Raw genomic sequence first — 23,801 nt, forward strand, 5'->3', positions numbered from 1 at the left:
CCCCTGCAGGTGCTGGGGGCAGGCGGGGGGGGGGGGCGGGCGGCGGCGCGGCAGGCTGCACCTGTCCAGTCTGGCTGAACACGGATGTCTCTGTGAAGGGTGCTGGCTACACGCGACGGTCTTGAAACACGTCAGTGTGGCTGGAGTCAAGCATGAAATGGTTTGGTACGTACATTTATTTCTCATTCTTCTCACACAGCAGTGCGACCTGCATTGTGATCCAGTGACTAGGAGGTGTCTTCGTGGATAAATACACAGAAGTTAGAAAGTTCGAGGGTAAGCCAGTGCTTGTCAAAATTCTTGACCGCTGAGGTGTCTGATAGATGGGGCATTCGAACGTGTAGAGCTCGGAATCTGTCTGCTCAGAAGCATTTGCTCTTTCAGTAGAAATCTTAAAAAGAAAAAGAAAAAATTCCAATGGTCACATTGCAAACCAGGAGCTCTCAACTTCCATGTGCTAGATTTGGGGGACGGTTGTAAATTGCACGCATTTCCGGTTAGTGGTTCTGTGGCTGTGCATGCAGGTTACACCGGAGACTAGAACTTTCCGGCTGACCTGTCAGGATTGCCCAGAACGTAGTCTTGAGAAGCAACATTGGATGTTGGCATAGCATCTATTTCAGATGGTAACAGTATGGTGGGCTATTTTAAATGTTGTCATCTGAAGTATATCCTCAAAAGTCTCAGGGAAGCCACAGGGAGTGGGGACTGGAGAGAGGGCCTGCTGTCCCTGAGGGAAACCCCGGGGCCTTGACTTGGCGATAGACACGTGGGGGTTACCTTTGTTGGCAAGAAGTAGATTTCAGGAAAATCGCAGCACAGCTCACGAGGCGGCAAGTCTTCTAGAACTTTTTGTTCACGATTCCACCTTGCCCCCTCGATGAATAAACCAAAAATGTGAACTCCCATGTGTGTGCTGTCTGTGCCCTAAGATCAAAGAGAGGTGGTGTCAGTGGGTCCCCGAGCACGACACTGCCTTTCCCGGCAGCTCTGTCTGGGAGGGAGCGCTTGAATAACCACAGGTAGAGAGCAAACAACAGAGAATAAGATGTAGGGCATTATAAGCCCTATTCACAATAGCAACAATTATAAACACTTAGGAAAACAGTGTAACCATACATTTCTAAGACCAGCGTAAAGAAAACAAAACCTGAATAAATGGAAAGACAAACCATGTTCCTATATGGAAAGACTCAACAGATAGCAATTCTCCCCCGAATTCATACATAAAGGTACAGCAAGCTGATCAAAATCCCAAGTTAAAAAATGAAATGTAATAGGCCTAGTGTCAAATTCATCTAGAAGAGAAAGCACGCACACGACTGTTTTCAAAAGTGACGATGAAGTCATCAATTTGAAGACAACACTTGTGTCATTACCACCCAAAGTGATTACAGAGTCAGTGCTATCCCTACCAACATCCCAATAACATTTTTTGCAGCAACAGAGAAATCCATCCTAAAATTCAAAAGGAATCTCAAGGACAACTGAGTAAACAAAATAATCTTGAAGAAAAAAGTTGGAGGTCTTACACTTCCTGATTTCAAAGTTTATGATAAAGTGACGGTAATCCAAACAGTGCACTATTGGCAAAAAGATGGACGTATAGAGCAATGGGACAGAACAGAGAACCCAGAAATAAACAGGTTCGAATGATTTGCAGCAAAGGTGCTAAGATATTCAATGGGGAAAGGACAGGTCCCTTCAACAAATGGCGCTGGGAAAACTGGGTATCAGCACACCGCACAGACCATGAACTCAAAAGACCTAAACTTAAGAGCTAAAACTATTAAAACTCTTAAAAGAAATGTGGCAGACAGCTTTGTGACTTGGGGCTTGTTGGTAATTTCTTGGCTGTGACAACAGGAGAGAGAATACACACCTTGTGCTACGTCACAATGAACTTCTGTGCATCGAAGGACGCTGTCCCGGAGCAGAGAGGTAACCCACAGGACCGAGGAACATCCTTGCAAGCCACACACCCAGTACGAAATTAATACCAGACTACCTAAGGAACTCCTACAACTCAACAACAAAATATCCTGGTGAAAAAATGGGCAAAGTACTTGCATGGATATCCTCCAATGAGGATGCACAGACGGCCAACGAGCGCACGAAGGGTGCTCAGCATCGCTCATCACTGTGGAAACGCGCATCAGAACTGCAGTGAGACCCCCACCTCACAGCCACTGGGATGGCCACTATCACAACACAGAAAATGACTGGTGTGGGCGAGGATGTGGGGGGACCCCGGGCACGGCTGGAGGGAGTGCAGACTGGTGCAGCCGCTCTGGACAACAGTATGAGGCTCCTCAAGGTGAACAGAACTGCCGAATGATCAGTCCCACTCCTAGACACGCACCCAAATTAATCGAAAGCAGGGACTCCCATACCTGCAAAGCCAAGTTCACAGAAGCACTATTCACGCTAGATGGGATGAGAGCAACCCAGGTGGCCACTGGCAGGGGAGCTGTGCAGCTGCGGACTGAACATCCCCTCCCCCGGGTCCCGGTGTTGAAGCCCCGTCACCCAGCACGGCTGAGTTTAGAGAGGAGGCCTCTAAGGAGGTAATTAGGCTTATGTGAAGTTGCACGGTGGGGTCCGGATCCAACAGGATTAGCGCCTTGAGAAAAGAGAGCAGACAGCTCACTTCCTCCACATGGAGGAAAGTTCTGGAGACGGACGCTGAGCGTGCATAATGCCACAGAACTGTACACTTAGAAATGGTTAAGGAGTTTTACATTATGTATATTTTACATTTCACAAGCGTGAAGAAGTAATAATTCGCTTAAGGAAAAAAAGGGGGGAATGAGGATCTGCGCATACCTTTAGGACTCGCACAGCGCCCGGCCCAGGGGAAGGCCGCGGACAGGCTGCGGAGGGAGTGGCCGGTTGGACAGATGGACATTCGCTCTGTTTTAAGCCAGTACCTTAAAGGCCCTCCTGACGATGTTGAGTTTCTTTTGGATGATTGTGGAGAACTCGTTGTCTCTGGTGTCACTGGTGTCTGAGGTCACGTGGTGGGTAAAAGTGAGGGTGTCTATGGAGACTCCCTGGGACCGGCCGTAGTCTTGAAGCACAGCAGTAAGAAAGGCTTTGGAGAAAAACACACACCAACCAGTTCCCTAGGGCCGGGGGGTCAGGGGCTGTGCCCTCCCCAGGGGCTCCCGGGGCTGGGGGAGCAACAAAGCTGGGTCCCAGGGACAGAACAAGACCCGACCGCGTCCGAGTCTCCCTCAAGAAGTGGTGTCCGGGCACTGGGCAAAGGAAGTCACGTGTCCTCTGGAGTGGCTAGGCTGTGGTGGCCGTTTCTCCCCTTGGTTGCACGAGAAATGCTGTGTGCAGTGGGAAGAGGAGACCCAGACACAGTGGAAACAGAGCTAACATGGGGGAGGCAGGCTGAGAGTAACACAGGTCACCTGGAACCACCCGCTCCTGCAGCCCAACCCCTTGAATTCCTTTCCACTCGTCTGAGCCTAGAACTTACTCTGTTTTGCTCAGGTTTGGATTGCATTCTGCGTCTGAATACCAACACTCCTAACACAGCTCCTCACCTCCTGGTTTAATCCATCCTGCATACGTTGCCTAGAACTTCACGCCCCTGCCCAGAATCCACCACACCAGTGCTCACAGAGGGAATTTTAGTGCCTCCCCCGGGCAGTCGAGCCCCTGCCATGCAGCCCGCATCCTCTACTCGCTGCTGTGGGCACCTCACGTGGTGTCCATGCACTTGCCACCTGCCTGGGACGGCCTTTCTCTGACCTCCCTGTAACTTTCCTAGGGCACCAGTGTGGCCAGCCCGAAGGGCTCCTGTCCTCCTCCGTGGCCTCTCAGAGCTCTGCAGGCTCCGGGAGAGGAGACTGCTTTTGGCAGCAGCTGTCCCACGGTGGCCCGAGCTTCCTGCGATGCTGCCCTGCCGCCTGTGGAGCCCCCATCTCTCCTGAGTTCCAGCCCCAAATGGCCAACCGCCCACCGGCCATCGTGTTGTCTTCTCCGAATGTCTCCAGCTGGCCAGGTAGCTGTCCCCTCACTGCTCGTCACTTTGCTCCTCCCCCTGCGTCCGGATCTTAGTAAAGGCCGTCAGTGTCCACCCAGCTGTCCGAGCCATTCCAAACCCTCTGCTCCCTTGGGGTCTGTGTAGGACTGTTGTCCAGGTCCCCTCTGGGCCACCACCAATTCCTGCCTGGAGAATAAAGCAGACTCCGAACTGCCTGGGACTCAGACTCCACCCATGCTCCTCCCTGGCCTGAAATGTGGCCGTGGCCCCTGGGCTGCAGGAGGGGGCAGACTCCCCAGTGGGCCCTATGCACCCCAGAGCCGGCCCACACCCATCTTCCCAGCTTCATCGGACACCGTCTGCCCGCTGTGGGGCTTGCGCTTGCCTGTGGGGACCTTCCACCTCCCTGGTGTGCTCTTCCCCTCTTGTATCTGGCCCTTTGGCTCCAACACTCGGTTCCCAGTTCAGCGCCGCAGGGACACACGTGGATTTCCAAGTCAGACCCACCACGTTCCTAACTCGCTGCAGGTGTGTCCGGCTGTGTGACTTTGGGGAAACCACCTAACTTCTCTGCGCCACAGCTTTCCTCTCTCAGAACAGGGGTGATATGAAGGACCCCGTAAGGTGGTCATGAGACCTGATGCGCTTGTGTCCACAGTGTCCTCGGAAGAGCCCCGGCTCCCGTGAGTCTCGCGTCAGCGTGCAAGTGTCGTCCTTCCGCCTGCACGCACCTGGACGTGCCTCACAGGCAGTAAGCTGTTCCCGAGTCCCCTTCCCTGACCTTCGTTTCTGTCCCCCCGTGTTGTGCTCCGGAAGTATTCCTTTCTTCATTTATTCATATATATTCACACAGAAAGTCACTTAATCATCCTTCAAAGATTTGCCAAGAGATTTTTAGGTGCTGGGGGCTGTATTAGATGCTAGGGATACAACAGGGTGTGAGGACAGACCTGGACCTGCCCTCGCAGTGCTTATGATTTAGGGTTTCCCCTTTGCCACCTCATCACACCCCAAACACACGCTGTTGGAACGCGGTTGGCTGTGCTGAGCATGGTGCCCAAGACCCAGCATCATTTATTAATCAGTGAAAATGGCTGAAGCACAGATTCAACCTGTCGGGCAGGTACCCACCTCCATGAGTCCTGATAAAAGCTAGTGGCCTCTGAGAGGGACGTGGTGTCGGCCTCGGGCCTCACAGATCAATGGCCTGTAGGCCTGGCAAGGTGCACGTGTGGTCTGGCGGCAGTAGGGGTGAGGAAAGGAAGAGGGTGGGAGGGAGAGAGACCTCCCTGGTGCAGGGTACCTGTGGGGCACAGGGTCTCATTCTGGAGGGGAGGAGTAGGGAGGCCAGCAGTGGGGGGCCTGGACACAGACTCGCCTGTGTTCTCATACTCACCTTGTGGAAAGAAGAAAGCTGGGAGCCAGTATCTCGCAGGAAATCCTTCAAAGAAATCACTGTGCTCATCTTCAGGGCATTTGGGGGTTTGGGTAGGTGATGGAATGGAATGCTTCCGGGTTGTGACAAATCTCATATACCTGTTGGAGGCAGACCAGGGGCCGAGAGGTCAAGGGCTCCGCCATCACATGTGTTCTGCCTCCATCCCTCTGAGGCCCCTCCTTCCCTTTTCATCTCAAGCTCTCCCTGCTCAGGACCCAATCTTGCACTTTAGTGAGGACCAGCTGTGGTTTGGACGTGGGAGGCCATGGATTTGGGTGACAAGGGGTGTTGCTCTGCAGGGGGGTCCTGGCTGTGCCCTGAGGAATCTGTGGATTGTTCCAGAGTTGCTGTTTCTCTAAGAGGATGTGGCCCAGCACTCAGAGTTACATGGCCCGAGAGGCAGTTTGGAACCAGATTTTCTGGGTTCAAATCTCAATACTCCCACTTTCAGGGTGCGAAGCACTGGGCAAGCTACTTTATGTCTTGTGCCTCTGTTTGCTCATGTCCACAGCGAGGGTAATGGAGGTAATGAACCTCCTGTGTGTCACAGGGCCACTGTGACAGGTACGTGAGGACGTGGGAGAGGCACTCCTGGAGTGTTGGCTGCTCTCGTGTTCGAATGATTTCGATTTACGAATTAAACACGTTTAAAAATGACACACAACAGATACTCCTTTCCTTTTGCATTTCCCCCTGCTAGTTTCCCAGGACACAGTGTAGAGTAACAGAGGGAGTCAGGTACCAGGTCCGGGCCTGTCCATCCCTTAGAGTGGATGGACTGCAGACAGGACCCTCAGCACCCCATGTGTCTCCAGGCCTTCATCCTAAACTGAAGACAGTAATCCCCTTTGCTAAATTCACATGCTGCTCTGAGAACCCCAAAGACCAAGCATATGAAATTACATGGTAAACCATTAAGCTCTAAGCCCAAATAAGGAAGAGACACAAAGTGGCTTCTGTCCATACCGACGATGTATTGCAGTGTAAGCCATTTTGGCCCAAGTATTGAAGAAATTCACTCGCTGGATGAGATCATTAACCCAGGAACTCAGGGGCTTACAGGACTTGTAGGCATGTTTCTGTTGGGATTTAGAGACAGGCACATCATTTTTCAAGCACTTATCTTTGGGGTTATCGGAAACGTATCTGTGAACTTTGGTAATGTACTCAATTTCCAGGGAGAAATAACTTGGCAGGAGAAGGCCATTTTCCAGCCGAGAGCACATGAGAAATAGGAATACCCAGGGAGAACAGCATTAGCTTAACTGTGCCTTGGACAGAACACCTGCTGTTTCTGTCCTGGCTGAAGGCTTTCATCACTCTCCTCAAGTCCTTTGATCTTCTCCTTTCCCCTTCTCTGGGCAGCTTAACTTTACTTGCCATTAGATGTGAGCAATTTCAACACCCTGGCCTTCCCCTATACCAAATCCTATAAACCCATCCACTGCCTATTGTTGAGTTGCTGCGCTCCTTCCAGTTCTCAGTCGACCTGACCTGCCCATGCTCTGCAAAGCCTTTCTGGAGTATTTCCTCTCTTCTGCAGCTTCAGCTTTCCAGTCTCCACCCTGTTTATTGATGTGTGATTCTATCCTAAATACACAGCCACCTGACACTCAATCCTACTTGTTTGATTCTCAACAAAATACTAGCAATTCGGGAGCACATTAAAAGGATTATAAACCATGATCAAGTGGGATTCACCCTGGGATGCAAGGATGGTTTGACACAGGCAAATCAATAAATGTGATGTACCACATAAACAGAATGAAGGATAAAAATCACATTTCAATAGATGTAGGAAGAGCATTTGACAGAATTCAACATCCTTTCGTGATATTAGGTATAGAAGGAATGTTCCTCAGCATAATAAAGGCCACATATGACAAGCCCACAGCTAACATCATACTGAAAGGTGAAAGGTTAAAAGCCTTTCCTCTAGGATCAAGAACAAGACAAGGATGTCCACTCTCACCATTTCTATTCAACATAGTATAGAAAGTCCTAGCCATAGTAATTAGGCAAGAAAAAGAAATAAAAAGCATACAAATTCAGAAGGAAGAAGTAAAATTGTCTCTGCAGAGGACATCATCCTATATATACAAAACCCTAAAGATTCCAAGAAACTGTTGGAATAAATGAATTCAGTGAAGTTGGAGGATATAAAATCAACATAGAGAAATTAGTCACATTCCTACACACTGAGAACAAACTATCTGAAAGAGAAATTAAGAAAGCAATCCTATCAACAATAGCATCAAAAATAACAAACTACTTAGGACTAAATTTGAACAAGGAGATAAAAGATCTATACACTAAAAACTGATGAAAGACCTTGAGGAAGACACAAATAAATGGGAAGATTTCCTGTCTTCTTGGATTGGAAGAATATTGTGAAAATGTCTATGCTACCCCAAGTATCTACAGATTCAATACAATCCCATTCAAAATTCCCATGGCATTTTTCACAGAAATAGAAAAAGTTTCCCAAAATTTGTATGGAACTACAAAAGACCCCGCATGGCCAAAGCAACTCTAAAAAAGAAGATCCAAGCTGGAGGCATCACACTTCTTGATTTTAAGCTCTATTACAAAATTGTAGTAATTAAAACAATATGGTACTGGCATAAATATAGGCACATAGACCAGTGGAACAGAATAGAGAGCCCAGACATAAATCCAGTCATGTATAGTCAACTAATTTTTGACAACAGTGCTAAGAACACAAACTGGGGTAAGGGTAGTCTCTTCAACAAACGAAGCTGGGAAAACAGGATATCCACATGCAAAACAATGACATAGGATCCCTATCTTACACCTCTCACAAAAGTAGAAATGGATCAAAGACTTAAATGTGAAATCTGAAACCATAAAACTTCTAGAAGAAAACATATGGAGAAAAAATCCTTGACGTTGGTCTTGGCAATGATTTCTTGGGTAAGACACCAGAGCACAGTCAACAAAAGCTAAAATAAACAAGTTTATCTGCACAGCAAAGGAAACAATAAATTGGAAAAGCAACTTACAGAATGGGAGAAAATATTCACAAGCCATCTATCTGACAAGGGGTTAAATCCAAAACATATAAAGCACTCATCCAACTCAACAGCGAAAAAACAATCCGAGTAAAAAATGGGTGAAGGGCCTGCAGAGACATTTTCCCAAGGAAGATACACAAATGGCCAATAGGTACATGAAAAGATGCTCCACATGACCAGTTATCAGGGAAATGCAAACCAAACCCCCAGGAGATATCACCCCAAACCTGGTAGGATGGTTGTCATAAAGAAGACAGGTGATGACAAGTATTGGTGACAATGTGGGAAAAGGAAATCCTTACACATTGTTGCTGGGAATTCAAAATGGTTCATTTATTTTATTTTAGAAAGAGCAAGTGCACCTGTGTGAGAGGGGAGTGGGAAGAGGGAGAGGGAGAGAATCTAAGCAGAGTTTGTGCTGATCGTGGAGCCCCATGGAGGGCTCAGTCCCACGACCCTGAGATCATGACCTGAGCTGAAACCAAAAGTTGGACACTTAACTGACTGAGCCACCCAGGTGCCCCTAAAATGATTGTCATGATGGAAAACAGTATGGTAGTTCTTCAAATATTAAAACTTGAACTACCACGTGACCCAGCAATCCCACTCCTGGTTATGTATCTGAAGGAACTGAAATCAGTGTTTTGAAGAGAAATCTGCAGTCCCATGTTTGTCACAGCTTTAGTCACAAACAGCCCAGATATGGAAGCAACCTAAGTGTCTTTCGATGAATGACTGGAAAAGGAAAATGTGGTACATACACACAATCAAATATTATTCAGCCATAAAAAAGGAAGGAAATCCTGCCATTTGCAACAACACGGATGAACCTACAGGGCCTTATGCTAAGTGAAATAAGCCAGACAGAGGAAGATAAATGCGGTATCACTTATGCGTGGAATCTAAAAAAAGAAAAGCCAGTTTTGTGGAGACAGAGAACAAGATGGTGGCTGCTAGGGGTTGGGACGGGGAAATGGGGATGATGGTGGTCAGGGGACACAGATTTTCAGTTACAAGAAGAATCAGTTGAGGAGCTGGTGGACAACGTGGTGAGTGTAGTCAATAACATGGTGCCGTGCACTCGGACACTGCTGCGAGTAGACCACGAGCATTCTCACCAGCATGCACACAAACCAGAGTTAACTATATTACCTGTGATGTTCATTATCTTGATCTTGGCAGTCACTCTACAATGTTTATCAAATCATCACATAGTATACTTTCAACATACATAATTATATTTGTCAGTTATCCTTCAGTAAAGTTAAAAAAATCCTACTTCTTGTGGGGGAATAGAAAGACCCCCCAGCCCTCACCCCGTGACCCCCCCTTTCCTTTATGGTCTGGTTTCTTGACAAATTCACTGGTTCCTGCCCCCTCTTCCTACTGATTCTGAACCTGTCGCCTTTGGTGCTTCTTCAGAAGTCGCCAGCGACCTTCTACTTTTCTTATTTATGACTCTGCCCCCACCCCTCCCACCTGTCCTGCTTTGCACCTGTTCTCTGCAGGTCACCTCTGCCTTCGCTCTTGCCCTGGCTTCTGTGACCACTTTCAATTCTAACTTCCTCTCTTATTGTCACTGGCACCTCAGCTCCTCCCCTCCACTTTGGGTTGGTGTTGTCTAGACCATCCCTCTTCTCTTCCTACTTCAGCTTCTCCCAGAGCTGATCTGGGACTGTGGTTTCCACTTTGTCAAGGCAATCCCTAACCTACTTTCTGTCTCTGTGGATTTGCCTGTTCTGGACATTTCCTGGAAATGTAATCCTACCACATGTGGTCCTCTGTGGCTGCCTTCCCTCACTCGGCATTAGGTTTTCATGGTTAATCTGTGCTGTAGCACGTGTCAGTACATCTGTCCTGTGGATGGGTAACATTCCACTGCATACATGTGTTTGTGTATATCGATGTGATTTACGTATCTACCATATTGTTTGTCCGTTCATCAGGAATGTTGGAGTTGTTTCTGTCTTGCTGCTAGGAACATTCACGGCAAGTTTTTGTGTGGCTATGTTGTAATTTCTCTTGGGTATATGCCTAGGGGTGGAATTGCTAGGTCAAATGGTAACGCTGTTTCACTTTTTGAGGAACTTACAGTGAAAGTACTCCACAGTGGCCACACCATTTTACATTCCCAGGAGCAGTATATGAGGATTCCCATTTCTCCATATGTTTATTACCTGCCTTTTTGATTCTACTCATCCTGGTGGGCATGAAATTGTAGCTCATTGGGGTTTGGATTTGCATTTTCCTGATGACAACTGATGTTAAGCATCCTTTCATGTGTCTATATAGGTTTTTAATCTGGTGCAAGAGTCAGGGTTTGAGGGAGGGCTAGTATAAAGGGAGAATTTTACCTTCTGGAGCAATGGTTTTGTGTTCAACATCTTGTGACCTTTTCAACAATCCTTGTTCATTTCCTCCTCCATGCTACCAGAACTTCATGGCTGATTTTATTCCTGTTCTAATAAATTTTCTGTTTCTAAAACTTGGTTTTCTGCTTAAGGCTAAGACCCAGTAATCATTTCATCTTTTGTTTTTAATTTGTATTTATTTATTTTTTTTAAGATTTTATTTATTTATTTGAGAGAGAGAGTGAGAGAGAGAGAGCATATGAGAGGGGGGAGGGTCAGAGGGAGAAGCAGACTCCCTGCTGAGCAGGGAGCCCAATGCAGGACTCGATCCCGGGACTCCAGGATCATGACCTGAGCCGAAGGTAGTCGCTTAACCAACTGAGCCACCCAGGCGCCCTGTTTCTAATTTTTAATTTAAAAGTGTCATTCAGTTTTTTTCTATCTGCAAAAAGCAACATATTCTCATTGTAGAAGTGTGAAAATATAGAGAGGATAAGAAATAGAAATAGAAATCACTCATACTTCTATCACCTAGAGAAAATTTATTTTGGTATATTTTCTTCCAGTTATCTCCATATATACACACATATATAGTTGATTCTCCTTATTTGCAGTAAATTTTCATGAACACTACATTAGTGAACACTGAAATATTGCTCCTGATCAATCACCTTTGTCACCCAGTCAATAAATCATCTTGGTTTATGTGCGTTTTGTGTTTAAAGACCTCTACATAGTATTGATTTCATGAATACTGAACTCATGGCCAATAGCAGTATAATTCATGGGTGAACAAAGCTCGTCTAACACATGTATTTCCTCCATAAAGCACATCACAGCCTTCTGTGCAGGAACACTACACAGCATTTCAGCACCATGCTTGGGAGCCATTCAAAGCAGTAAAATCACAAATAAAAAGCACAAAAATGTGAAAAATGTAGCACTAAACAGATTGTGAAAAGAAAAAACAAGAAAGAGAAGATCACCTTTTCGATCTCAGCTGGGAATGTGCACGTAGGGGGAATGCCATTTTTTCCCACTGTCCATGTGTGTAAATGACTATCAAAGCACCAGGAGTACAATTTTGGAGTTAGAAATAATTCTTAGGGACACCTGGGTGGCTTAGTTGGTTCAGCGTCCAACTTGTGATTTCGGCTCAGGTCATGATCTCATGGGTTGTTGATCGAGCCCCATGATAGGCTCTGTGCTCAGCGAAGAGTCTGCTTGAGATTCCCCTGCCCGCCCCTTCCCCTGACTTGTGCTCTCTCTCTAAAATGAAATCTTTAAATAATTTTTAACAGGCAGGCAAATTTGCAAAGATGTAATTCATGAATAAAAAGGATTGACTTGGCAAGGGTTTGTAAGGATGTGCGAACCATCCATGGGAGGGAGGGAAGAGGAGCAGACCCCACCCCAGGCACCCCAGGTGTGGGAGACCCACACAGATAAAACAAATCCCCAAAACATTTGGGGAAACCAGAAGGGCCAAACTTTGTGAGTTCTCACAATCAGTGGGGCTTAACACCTGGAACTTTAAAAAAAATCAGCAAGTTTGGCTCTGGGAGAGCAGTGAGGGTGAAAGGAAACCGAGTCCCTGCCCTTAAAGAGACAGAACACATAGTCCGTGGAGATAGAGTGCAGGAGCAGCTGTTTGAAGAACACCTGGGGCCTGTGGGAGGGAGATTTGTTTACTCATCACAGAGTCTGTGCTGGAGGGACGGAGATCCTCAGGAGACCCCTCCAGGGACAAAGGAGCTGGCAGGCACGATTTTCCTCCCCCAGCCCACAGACACCTGTGGGAATAGCACAGCTGGATCACTCCCCACCGAGGATGCTAAGAGCGTGCTCTGCCCACCCCCCCCCACTTCTCTTCACACATGCCCCTTCCCGCCAGTCCACCGCAGGTCCCCTCCACGGCAGACCTTGCAGACACTGCTAAGACTATGTACCCCACACCCCCTGCTCTTCTGCAGACCTGCCAGTTCCAAAATGCCCTTGGCAGGACCCCATCAAAGCGGTGCCACAAGCCTGGCAGTGTGTGCGCAGCCCAGACAACCACTCCAAAGTGAGTCCTGCCCCTGGGAGAGGGGATGATAACCACACACCCTTCTGACTGTGACCCCAGCAGTGGGCTGAGGGCAGGCAGCTGGTCTGACTGTAGGCCCCACCCACCAACAAAAGCTTCTCCGGGGATGACACAGGGACAGTGCCTGCAGTTGGGTGCTACTGCGTCTCTGGCAAATGCCTGGTCTGACTCGACTCAAGCCCGAGGCAGCCCCGGAGCAGCCCACTAACACCACGGGCACCAGATTCTGCCCACACAGGCAGGGAGCCATCGCAGACAACAGGACTGAAGGCAAACACATCCCAGCCACCATGGTAGGACACCCCCTGGAGCAACACACATAGGAGACACCCCCTGAAGCACCAGGTTCTGGGGAACAGACATTGCACTGCAGGACCTCTTCTTCATAAAGCCACTACTTTCAAGTGTAGGAGATGTAGCTGACTTTCCTAACACAGAGAAACAGACAATGCAAGAGACAGAATGAGGAGACAGAGGAATATGTCCCAAATCAAAGAACAGGACAAAAATCACAGCAAGAAGTCAAAGTGAAATGGTGATAAGTAACTAATAGAGATATAAAGTAATGCCTGGTAGAGATATAAAGTAATGGTCATACAGATACTAGACTTGAGAAAAGGGTGGAAACCTCTGTGAGACCTTCCACAAAGATAGGAAACAGAAAAGAACCAATCAGATGAAGAACTCAATAACTGAAATTAAAATACACTAGATGGAATAAATAGACTAGAGGAAGCAGAAACACGGATCAGCCATCTGGAGGACAGAGTCATGGAAAGCAATCAAACTGAAATAGGTGAGAGAAAGTGAGGGGTCGGGGCAGGGGGAATAGACCCAGGGAACTCAGCAACACTGTCAAGAATAACAATAGTTGCATGATTGGGATCCCAGGAGGAGAAGAGAGAGAAAAGGGGAAATTTGTGTGTATAGGAGTCTATTTATTTGAAGAAATAATATGAAGAAATAATACTCGAAGAAATGATAACTGAAAACTTCCTGAATCTGGGGAAGGAAAACAGAAATCCAGATCCAGGAGGCACAGAGAACCCCCAACAAAACCAACCCAAAGAGGTCTGCACCAAGACACAAAGTAAATAAAAGCAGTGATCCAGAGAGAATTTTAAGAGCAGCAAGAGGAAAGAAAACAGTTGCAAACAAAGGAAAGCCCTCATGTCTATCAGTGGATTTTTTAGCAGAAACTTTGATTATATCCTGCTGCTCCAGTCTGGCCTGCAAAGTGCTAAAAGTAAAAATCTGCAGCCAAGAATACTCTATCCAGCAAGGCTATCATTCAGAACAGGAGAGAGAAAAAAATTTCCCAAACAAAAATTAAAGGAATTCATGGCCACTAAACCAGTCCTACAAGAAGTGACAAAGGGGACTCCGAGTGGGAACACAAAAGCAGGAAAACACAAAAGCGGTAAAAATAAGTATACATGTAAAAATCTGTCAAGGGACTCACAAAATAAAAGGATGTAAAGGATGATGCCATATACCTAAGTCATGGGGAGGAGTAAAAATTTAGTGCTCTTAGAATGGGCTCAAATTTAAGCGACCATCAACTTAATATAGACTCCTATACACATAAGATGTTATATACAAACTCAATGGTAACCACAAATCAAAAACTGGTAATAGAGAGACACCTGGGTGGCTCAGTCAGTGAAGCATCTCACTCTTGATTTTAGCTCAGGTCATGACCTCAGGGTGGTGAGATCAAGTCCTATGTTGGGCTCTGCGCTGGGTATGGAGCCTGCTTGAAATTCTCTCCCTCTTCCTTTGCCCCTCCCCCTCTCTCTAAAAAAAAAAAGCAAACTCCACAAACGACTGGTAATAGATATACAAAAAATAGAGAAATCCAAGTATATCACTGAAGAAAACCAACGAACAGAGAACTACAAAAACAATCATAAAATGAGTAACAAAATGCGAGGTGGAGCAAGATGGCGGAGGAGTAGGAGACCTGGATTTCGTCTGGTCTCAGGAATTTAGCTGGATAGGGATCAAACCATTCTGAACACCTAGGAACTTAACAGGAGATCGAAGAAAGGAATAGCAACAACTCTGAACAGAAGAGCGACCACTTTCTGGAAGGTAGGACATGCAGAGAAGTGAATCCGAGGCGATATTCGGGAGGATAGACGGCGGGGGAGGCGGCCTCCGTCGGCCACTTCTGGCAAGTGATAGAGCCGCGGAGCACAAAATCGGAACTTTTAGAAGTTGGCTCCGCTGAGGGACATCGCTCCAGTGGCTAAGCGGGGGGCTGGAACCCTCGCGGGACAGTGTGGTCTCAGGACCCTCGGGGTCACAGAAAGACCCGGGGTGCCTGAGTGCGGTAGAGCTCCCAGGTATCGGAGCGGCGAAGCTGGCTGCAGAGACGGAACCGAGGTGCGGGCTCTCAGCTCAAGGTTGCCATAAACCGTGATCCGCGGCACAGTCGGGCCACTGCTCCTCCAGCAGGGACCCAACAAGCGGCAGATCCGGGGAGACTCCCCTTCCTCCCCTGGGAGGAGCCGCGCAGGAGCGCACCGCAGGGATCTGCTGGGTTTGGAGACTCCACACCGAGTTGGGTGCCAGAGATAGAAATGCTCGGTCACAGGCCAGGTGAGCACGGAGTGCGGCCGGAGACTGGGGAGACGGGAGTGATTGACTGCTTTTCTCTGGGGGCTCACTGAGGAGTGGGGCCCCGAGTTCTCGGCTCCTCCGGGGCAGAGATTGGGAGGCCGCCATTTTCACTCTCATCCTCCAAAGCTGTACCAAGAGCTTGCAGGGAACAAAAGCTCCTGAGAGCAAACCTGAGCAGATGACTTAGCCCGGACCAACAAGGGCGGGGCAATTCTGCCTCCTGCAAAGACATTTGGGAACCACGGTAACAGGCCCCTCCCCCAGAAGATCAGCAAGAACAGCCAGCCAAGACCAAGTTTACCAATCAATGAGAACGGCAGAACGCCAGCACTAGGGGATAGAATTCATGGCTTTTTTACCATGATTCTTTAGTCTTTCAAAGTTAATTTTTTTTAACTGTCTTTTTTTTTTAATTTTTCTTTTTCCCTTTTTCAACCAACATCGTATCAATCCCTTTTTTAATAAATATTTTTTATTTTTCATTTTTCATTTTTAGAGTCATATTCTATTCCTCCATAGTAGTTACCCTTATTTTTGGTGTGTGTGTGTGTATATATATATATATATATATATATATATATATATATTTTTTTTTTTTTTTTTTTTTTTTGTTCTCTCTTTAAAATTTTGAGATACAGTTTCTTCTAACAGATCAAAATATACCCTAAATCTCTAATGTATGGCTTTGTTCTAGTCTCCTGCCTGATAACATTCTCTCCCCCCCTTTTATTTTAAATCCTCCTCTTTTTTCAACCAACTTCTTATCAATTTCTTTTATAAAACCTTTTATAATTTTCATCTTCACAGTCATATTCCATCTCTTCATCGTATTAACCCTTATTTTTGTACATATATAAGTTTTTCTTTCTTTAAAATTTTGGGAGGGACTTTCTTCTAACAGACTAAAATATGCCCAAAATCTAGTGTGTGGCACTGATCTAGGCACCAGACTGATCATATTTGATCATATTCTTTTTTTTTATTGTTTTGTTTTGTTTTTGTTTGTTTTTATCATTTTCTTTTTTTCCCCCCTTTTTTTTCTTTTCTCTTTCTTTCCCTTTCTTTTCCCCCGGTTTCAGGTCTTTTCTGATTTGTTTAGTGTATATTTTCTGGGGTCGTTGTTACCCTGTAAGCATTTTGTTCTCTCATTCATCTATTCTCTGGACAAAATGACAAGATGGAAAAAATCACCTCAACAAAAAGAACAAGAGGCAGTACCGACTGCCAGGGACCTAATCAATATGGACATTAGTACGATGTCAGAACTAGAGTTCAGAATGATAATTTTAAAGATACTAGCTGGGCTTGAAAAAAGCGTGGAAGTTATTAGAGAAACCTTTTTGGGAGAAATAAAAGAATTAAAATCTAGCCAAGTCGAAATCAAAGACTATTAATGAGGTACAATAAAAAATGGAGGCTCTAACTGCTAAGATAAATGAGGCAGAAGAGAGAATTAGTGATATAGAAGACCAAATGATGGAAAAATCAAGAAGCTGAGAAAAAGAGAGATAAACAACTACTGGATCACGAGGGCAGAATTTGAGAGATAAGCGATACCATAGACGAAACATTAGAATAATCGGGATCCCAGAAGAAGAAGTAAGAGAGAGAGGGGCAGAAGGTATATTGGAGCAAATTATAGCAGAGAACTTCCCTAATTCGGGGAACAAAACAGGCATCAAAATCCAGGAGGCACAGAGAACCCCTCTCAAAATCAATAAAAATAGGTCAACACCCCGAAATCTAATAGTAAAACTTACAAGCCTCAGAGACAAAGAGAAAATCCTGAAAGCAGCTCAGGAGAAGAGATATGTAACCTACAATGGTAGAAACATTAGGTTGGCAACAGACTTAATCCACAGAGACCTGGCAGGCCAGAAAGGACTGGCATGATATTTTCAGAGCACTAAACGAGAAAAATATGCAGCCAAGAATACTATATCCAGCTAGGCTGTCAATGCAAATAGAAGAAGAGATAAAAAGCTTCCAGGACAAACAAAAACTAAAGGAATTTGCAAACACAAAACCAGCCATAGAAGAAATATTGAAAGGGGTCCTCTAAGCAAAGAGAGAGCCTAAAAGGAACATAGACCAGAAAGGAACATAGACAATATACAGTAACATTCACCTTACAGGCAATACAATGGCACTAAATTCCTATCTTTCAATAATTACCCTGAATGTAAATGGGCTAAATGCCCCAATCAAAAGACACAGGCTATCAGATAAAAAAACAAGACCCACTGATATGCTGTCTGCAAGAGACTAATTTTAGACCCAAAGACACCCTCAGATTGAAAGTGAGGGGGTGGAAAACCATTTACCATGCTAATGGACACCAAAAGAAAGCTGGGGTGGCAATCCTTATATCAGACAAATTAGATTTTAAAACGAAAGACTGCTAAGAGATGAGGAAGGACACTATATCCTACTTAAAGGGTCTATCCAACAAGAAGATCTAACAGTTGTAAATATCTATGCCTCTAACATGGGAGCAGCCAATTATATGAGGCAATTAATAACAAAAGCAAAGAAACAAATCGACAACAATAGAATAATAGTGGGGGACTTTAACACCCCCCTGACTGAAATGGACAGATCATCTAAGCAAAAGATCAACAAGGAAATAAAGACTTTAAATGACACACTGGACCAAATGGACTTCACAGATATATTCAAGAACATTTCATCCCAAAGCAGCAGAATACACATTCTTCTCTAGTGCCCATGGAACATTCTCCAGAATAGATAACATCCTAGGTCACAAATCAGGTCTCAACTGGTACCAAAAGATTGGGATCATTCCGTGCATATTTTCGGACCACAATGCTTTGAAACTAGAACTCAATGACAAGAGGACAGTCGGAAAGAACTCAAATACATGGAGGCTAAAGAGCATCCTACTCAAGAATGAATGGGTCAACCAGGAAATTAAAGAATTAAAAAAATTCATGGAAACAAATTAAAATGAAAACACAACTGTTCAAAATCGTTGGGATGCAGCAAAGGCGGTCTTAAGAGGAAAGTATATAGCAATACAAGTCTTTCTCAAGAAACAAGAAAGGTCTCAAATACACAACCTAACCCTACACCTAAAGGAGCTGGAGAAAGAACAGCAAATAAAGCCTAAACCCAGCAGGAGAAGAGAAATAATAAAGATCAGAGCAGAAATCAATGAACTAGAAACCAAAAGAACAGTAGAACAGATCAACGAAACTAGGAGCTGGTTCTTTGAAAGAATTAACAAGATTGATAAACCCCTGGCCAGACCTATCAAAAAGAAAAATGACCCAAATCAACAAAATCATGAATGAAAGAGGAGAGATCACAACCAACCCCCCAAAATAGAAACAATTATAAGAACATATTATGAGCAACTATATGCCAGCAAATTAGATAATCTGGAAGAAATGGATGCTTTCCTAGAGATGTATCAACTACCAAAACGGAACCAGGAAGAAATAGAAAACCTGAACAGACGTATAGCCACTAAGGAAATTGAAGCAGTCATCAAAAATCTCCCAACAAACAAAAGCCCAGGGCCAGATGGCTTCCCAGGGGAATTCTACCAAACATTTAAAGAAGAATTAATACCCATTCTTCTGAAACTGTTCCAAAAAATAGAAATGGAAGGAAAACTTCCAAACTCATTTTATGAGGCCACCATTACCTTGATCCCCAAACCAGTCAAAGACCCCATTAAAAAGGAGAATTACAGACCAATACCCTTGATGAACATGGATGGAAAAGTTCTCACCAAAATACTAGCCAATAGGATCTAACAGTACATTAAAAGGATTACTCACCACGACCAAGTGGGATTTATCCCTGGGCTGCAAAGTTGGTTCAACATCCGCAAATCAATGTGATACATTAATAAAAGAAAGAACAAGAACCATATGATCCTCTCAATAGATGCAGAAAAAGCATTTGACAAAGTACAGCATCCTTTCTTGATCAAAACTCTTCAGAGTATAGGGATAGAGGGCACATACCTAAATATCATAAAAGCCATCTATGAAAAACCCACAGCAAATATCATTCTCAATGGGGTAAAACTGAGAGCTTTCCCCCTAAGGTCAGGAACACGGCAGGATGTCCACTATCACCACTGCTATTCAACATAGTATTAGAAGTCCTAGCCACAGCGATCAGACAACAAAAAGAAATCAAAGGCATCCAAACCAGCAAAGAAGAAGTCAAACTCTCACTGTTTGCAGATGACATGATACTTTACATGGAAAACCCAAAAGACTCCACCCCAAAACTGCTAGAACTCATACAGGAATTCAGTAAAGTGGCAGGATATAAAATCAATGCACAGATATCAGTGGCATTCCTATACACCAACAACAAGACAGAAGAAAGAGAAATTAAGGAGTTGATCCCATTTATAATTGCACCCAAAACCATAAGATACCTAGGAATAAATCTAAGCAAAGAGGCAAAGAATCTGTACTCAGAAAACTATAAAATAGTCATGAAAGAAACTGAGGAAGACACAAAGAAATAGAAAAATGTTCCATGCTCATGGATTGGAAGAACAAATATTGTGAAGATGTCAATGCTACCTAGAGCAATCTACACATTCAATGCAATCCCCATCAAAATACCATCCACTTTTTTCAAAGAAGTGGAACAAATAATCCTAAAATTTGTATGGAACCAGAAAAAACCTCGAATAACCAGAGGAATGTTGAAAAAGAAAAGCAAAGCTGGTGGCATCACAATTCCGGACTTCCGGCTCTATTACAAAGCTGTCATCATCAAGACAGTATGGTACTGGCACAAAAACAGACACATAGATCAATGGAACAGAATAGAGAGCCCAGAAATGGACCCTCAACTCTGTGGTCAACTAATCTTCGACAAAGCAAGAATGTCCAGTGAAAAAAAGACAGTCTCTTCAACAAATGGTGTTGGGAAAATTGGACAGCCACATGCAGAAGAATGAAACTGGACCATTGCCTTACACCACACACAAAAATAGACTCAAAATGGTTCAAAGTCCTCAATGTGAGGCAGGAGTCCATCCAAATCCTAAGGGAGAACACAGGCAGCAACCTCTTCAACCTCAGCTGCAGCAACTTCTTCCTAGAAACATCGCCAAAGGCAAGGGAAGCAAGGGCAAAAATGAACTATTGGGACTGCATCAAGATAAAAAGCTTTTGCACAGCAAAGGAAACAGTCAACAAAACTGATAAAGAAGATGTGGTACATATATATATATATATATATATATATAATGGAATATTATGCAGCCATCCAAAGGAATGAAATCTTGCCATTTGCAATGATGTGGATAGAACTGGAGAGTGTTATGCTGAGCGATATAAGTCAATCAGAGAAAGACATGTGTCATATGACTCACTGATATCAGGAATTCTTAATCTCAGGAAACAAACTGAGTGTTGGCTGGAGTGGTGGGGGGTGGGAGGGATGGGGTGGCTGGGTGATAGACATTGGGAAGGGTATGTGCTATGGTGAGCGCTGTGAATTGTGCAAGACTGTTGAATCATAGATCTGTACCTCTGAAACAAATAATACATTATATGTTAAAAAAAAAAAGAAGATAGCAGGAGGGGAAGAATGAAGGGGGGGAAATTGGAGGGGGAGATGAACCATGAGAGACGATGGACTCTGAAAAACAAACTGAGGGTTCTAGAGGGGAGGGGGGTGGGAGGATGGGTTAGCCTGGTGATGGGTATTAAAGAGGGCACGTTCTGCCTGGAGCACTGGGTGTTATGCACAAACAATGAATCATGGAACACTACGTCAAAAACTAATGATGTAATGTATGGTGATTAACATAACATAATAATAATAAAAAATGAGTAACAAAATGGCAATGAGTACATACCTATCAATAATTACTGCAAATGTAAATGGACTAAATGCTCCAATCAAAAGACACAGGGTGACAGAATGGATAAAAATGCAATACCCATCTATATGCTGCCTACAATAGACTCATTTCAGTCCTAGAGACACCTGCAGATTGAAAGTGAAGGGACTAGAAAAACATTTATCATGAAAATGGAAGTGAAAAGAAAGCCAGGGTAACAATTCTTATATTGAATGAAATGGACTTTTAAAACAAAGACTGTAACAAGAGACAAGGAGGACACTATATAATCATAAAGGGGACAACCCAACAAGAAGATATAACAATTGTAAATTTTATGCACCCAACAACGGAGCATCCAGATACATAAAGCAGCAAATTAACATAAAGAAATAGTTAATACAATAATATTAAAGAACTTTCACTCCCCACTTACATCAGTGGACAGATTATCCAAATGGAAAATCAATAAGGAAATAGTGGCTTTGAATGACACATTGAACCAGATGATCTCACAGATCTATTCAGAACATTCCATCCTAAAACAGCAGAATACACATTGTTTTCAGGTGCACATGGAATATTCTCCAGAGTAGATCATATATTAGGCCACAGAATGAGTCTCAACAAATTTCAAAGACTGAAGTCATACCATGCATCTTTTCTGAGCACAGTGCTATGAAACTAAAAATTAACCACAATAAAAAATCTGGAAAGAAGACAAATATATGAAGGTTAAATACATGCTACTAAAAAAAAAAATGAATGGGTCAACCAGGAAATCAAAGAGGAAATTAAAAATATACATGGAGACAAATGAAAATGAAAATAAAACAGTCCCAAATCTTGGGGATGCTGCAAAAACTGTTATAAGAGCAAAGTTTATAGCAACAAAGGGCTACCTCAAGAAGAAAAATCTCCAACAACCTAACCCTTACACCTAAAAGGAACAGGAAAAAGAGGAACAAATAAAACTGAAAACCAGTAGAAGGAAGGAAATAATAAAGATTATGGCAGAAATAAATGAAGTAGAGATTACAAAAACAATAGAACAATGAAACCAGGAGCTGGATTTTTTAAAAGATCAATAATATTGATAGAACTAGCCCAGACTCCTCAAGAGAGAGAGAGAGAGAGAGAGAGAGAGAGAGACAGAACTCAAATAAACAAATCAAAGAGGAGAAATAATAACCAGCACCACAAAATAACAAAGGATTATGAGAGATTATGTAAAATTATATGCCAACAAATTGGACAACCTAGAAGAAATGGATCGATTCCTAGAAACATGAATAATCTCCCAAAACTGAATCAGGAAGAAATATAAAATTTCAAGATTACTGATTCAATTTAATTGCTGGTAATTTAATCAAAAAGTTCCCAACAAACAGAAGTCCTGGACCTAACAGCTTCCCAGGGGAATTATACCAAACATTTGAAGAAGAGTTAATACGTATTCTTCTCAAACTATTCCAAAAAAATACGAGAAGGAAAAGCTTCCAAATTCATTCTGAGGCTAGCATTATCTTGATACCAAGACCAGATAAAGACCCCACACACACATACACAAAGAACTACAGGCCAATATCCATGATGAACATAGATGTAAAAATCTGCAACAAAATTCTAGCAAACCAAATACAACAATACATTAAAAAAATTATTCATCACGATTGAGTGGGATTTATTCCCAGGATGCAAGGATGGTTCAATATTCACAAATCAATGTGATACATCACATCAATAAAAGCAAGGATAAAAGCCATATAATCCTTTCAGTAAATGCAGAAAAAACATTTGACAAAGTACCACATCCATTCATGATTAAAAAAAATCCCTGAACAAAGTAGGTTTAGAGGGAACATAACATAATAATGGCCATATATGAAAAACCCACACTAACATCATCCTTAGTGGTGAAAAGCTGAGAACTTTTCCCCTAAGATCAGGAACAAGACAAGGGTGTCCACTCTCATCACTTTTATTCAACATAGTACTGGAAGTGCTAGCCACAGCAATCAGACAAAAAATAAAAGGCATCCAAATTGGATTTACTGTTTGCAGATGACACGGTACTATATATAGAAAACCCTAAAGATTCCACCAAAAAATTTGCTAGAACTGATAAATTCAGTAAAGTTGCAGGATACAAAATCAACATATAGAAATCCATTGCATTTCTATACACCAATAACAAAGTGGAAGAGAAATTAAGAAAATCGCCCCATTTACAATTGTGGCAAAAATAATAAAATACCTAGGAATAAACCTAACCAAAGAGGTGGAAAGATCTGTACTCTGAAAACTATAGAATACTGATGAAAGAAATTGAAGAGGACACAAACAAATGGAAAGATATTCCATGCTCATGGATTGGGAGAACAAATATTGTTAAAATGTCCCAACTACCCAAAGGAATCTACA

The 23,801-nt window shown here is 43.8% G+C and overlaps 1 protein-coding gene across 2 annotated transcripts in view; it reads right to left on the reverse strand.

Annotated features, from left to right (window-relative positions):
• Positions 1-175: 175 nt before the first annotated feature.
• The window catches only part of DNAH14 (dynein axonemal heavy chain 14), a 329,828-nt gene continuing 306,202 nt past the window's right edge, over positions 176-23,801 (reverse strand). For both annotated transcript variants that reach the window (XM_028111778.2, XM_088017199.1), the window contains exons 81-85: positions 6,402-6,514; positions 5,394-5,533; positions 2,931-3,094; positions 781-927; positions 176-391 (exon numbers count right to left, since the gene is read on the reverse strand). In XM_028111778.2, the coding sequence (XP_027967579.2) occupies positions 176-391; positions 781-927; positions 2,931-3,094; positions 5,394-5,533; positions 6,402-6,514 (780 nt within the window). The remainder of the gene's footprint in view (positions 392-780; positions 928-2,930; positions 3,095-5,393; positions 5,534-6,401; positions 6,515-23,801) is intronic.

Source organism: Eumetopias jubatus, unplaced genomic scaffold (assembly GCF_037043125.1).
Source record: "Eumetopias jubatus isolate StellerSeaLion01/CBP00866 unplaced genomic scaffold, mEumJub1_p1.0 scaffold_12, whole genome shotgun sequence".
Taxonomy (NCBI): domain Eukaryota; kingdom Metazoa; phylum Chordata; class Mammalia; order Carnivora; family Otariidae; genus Eumetopias; species Eumetopias jubatus.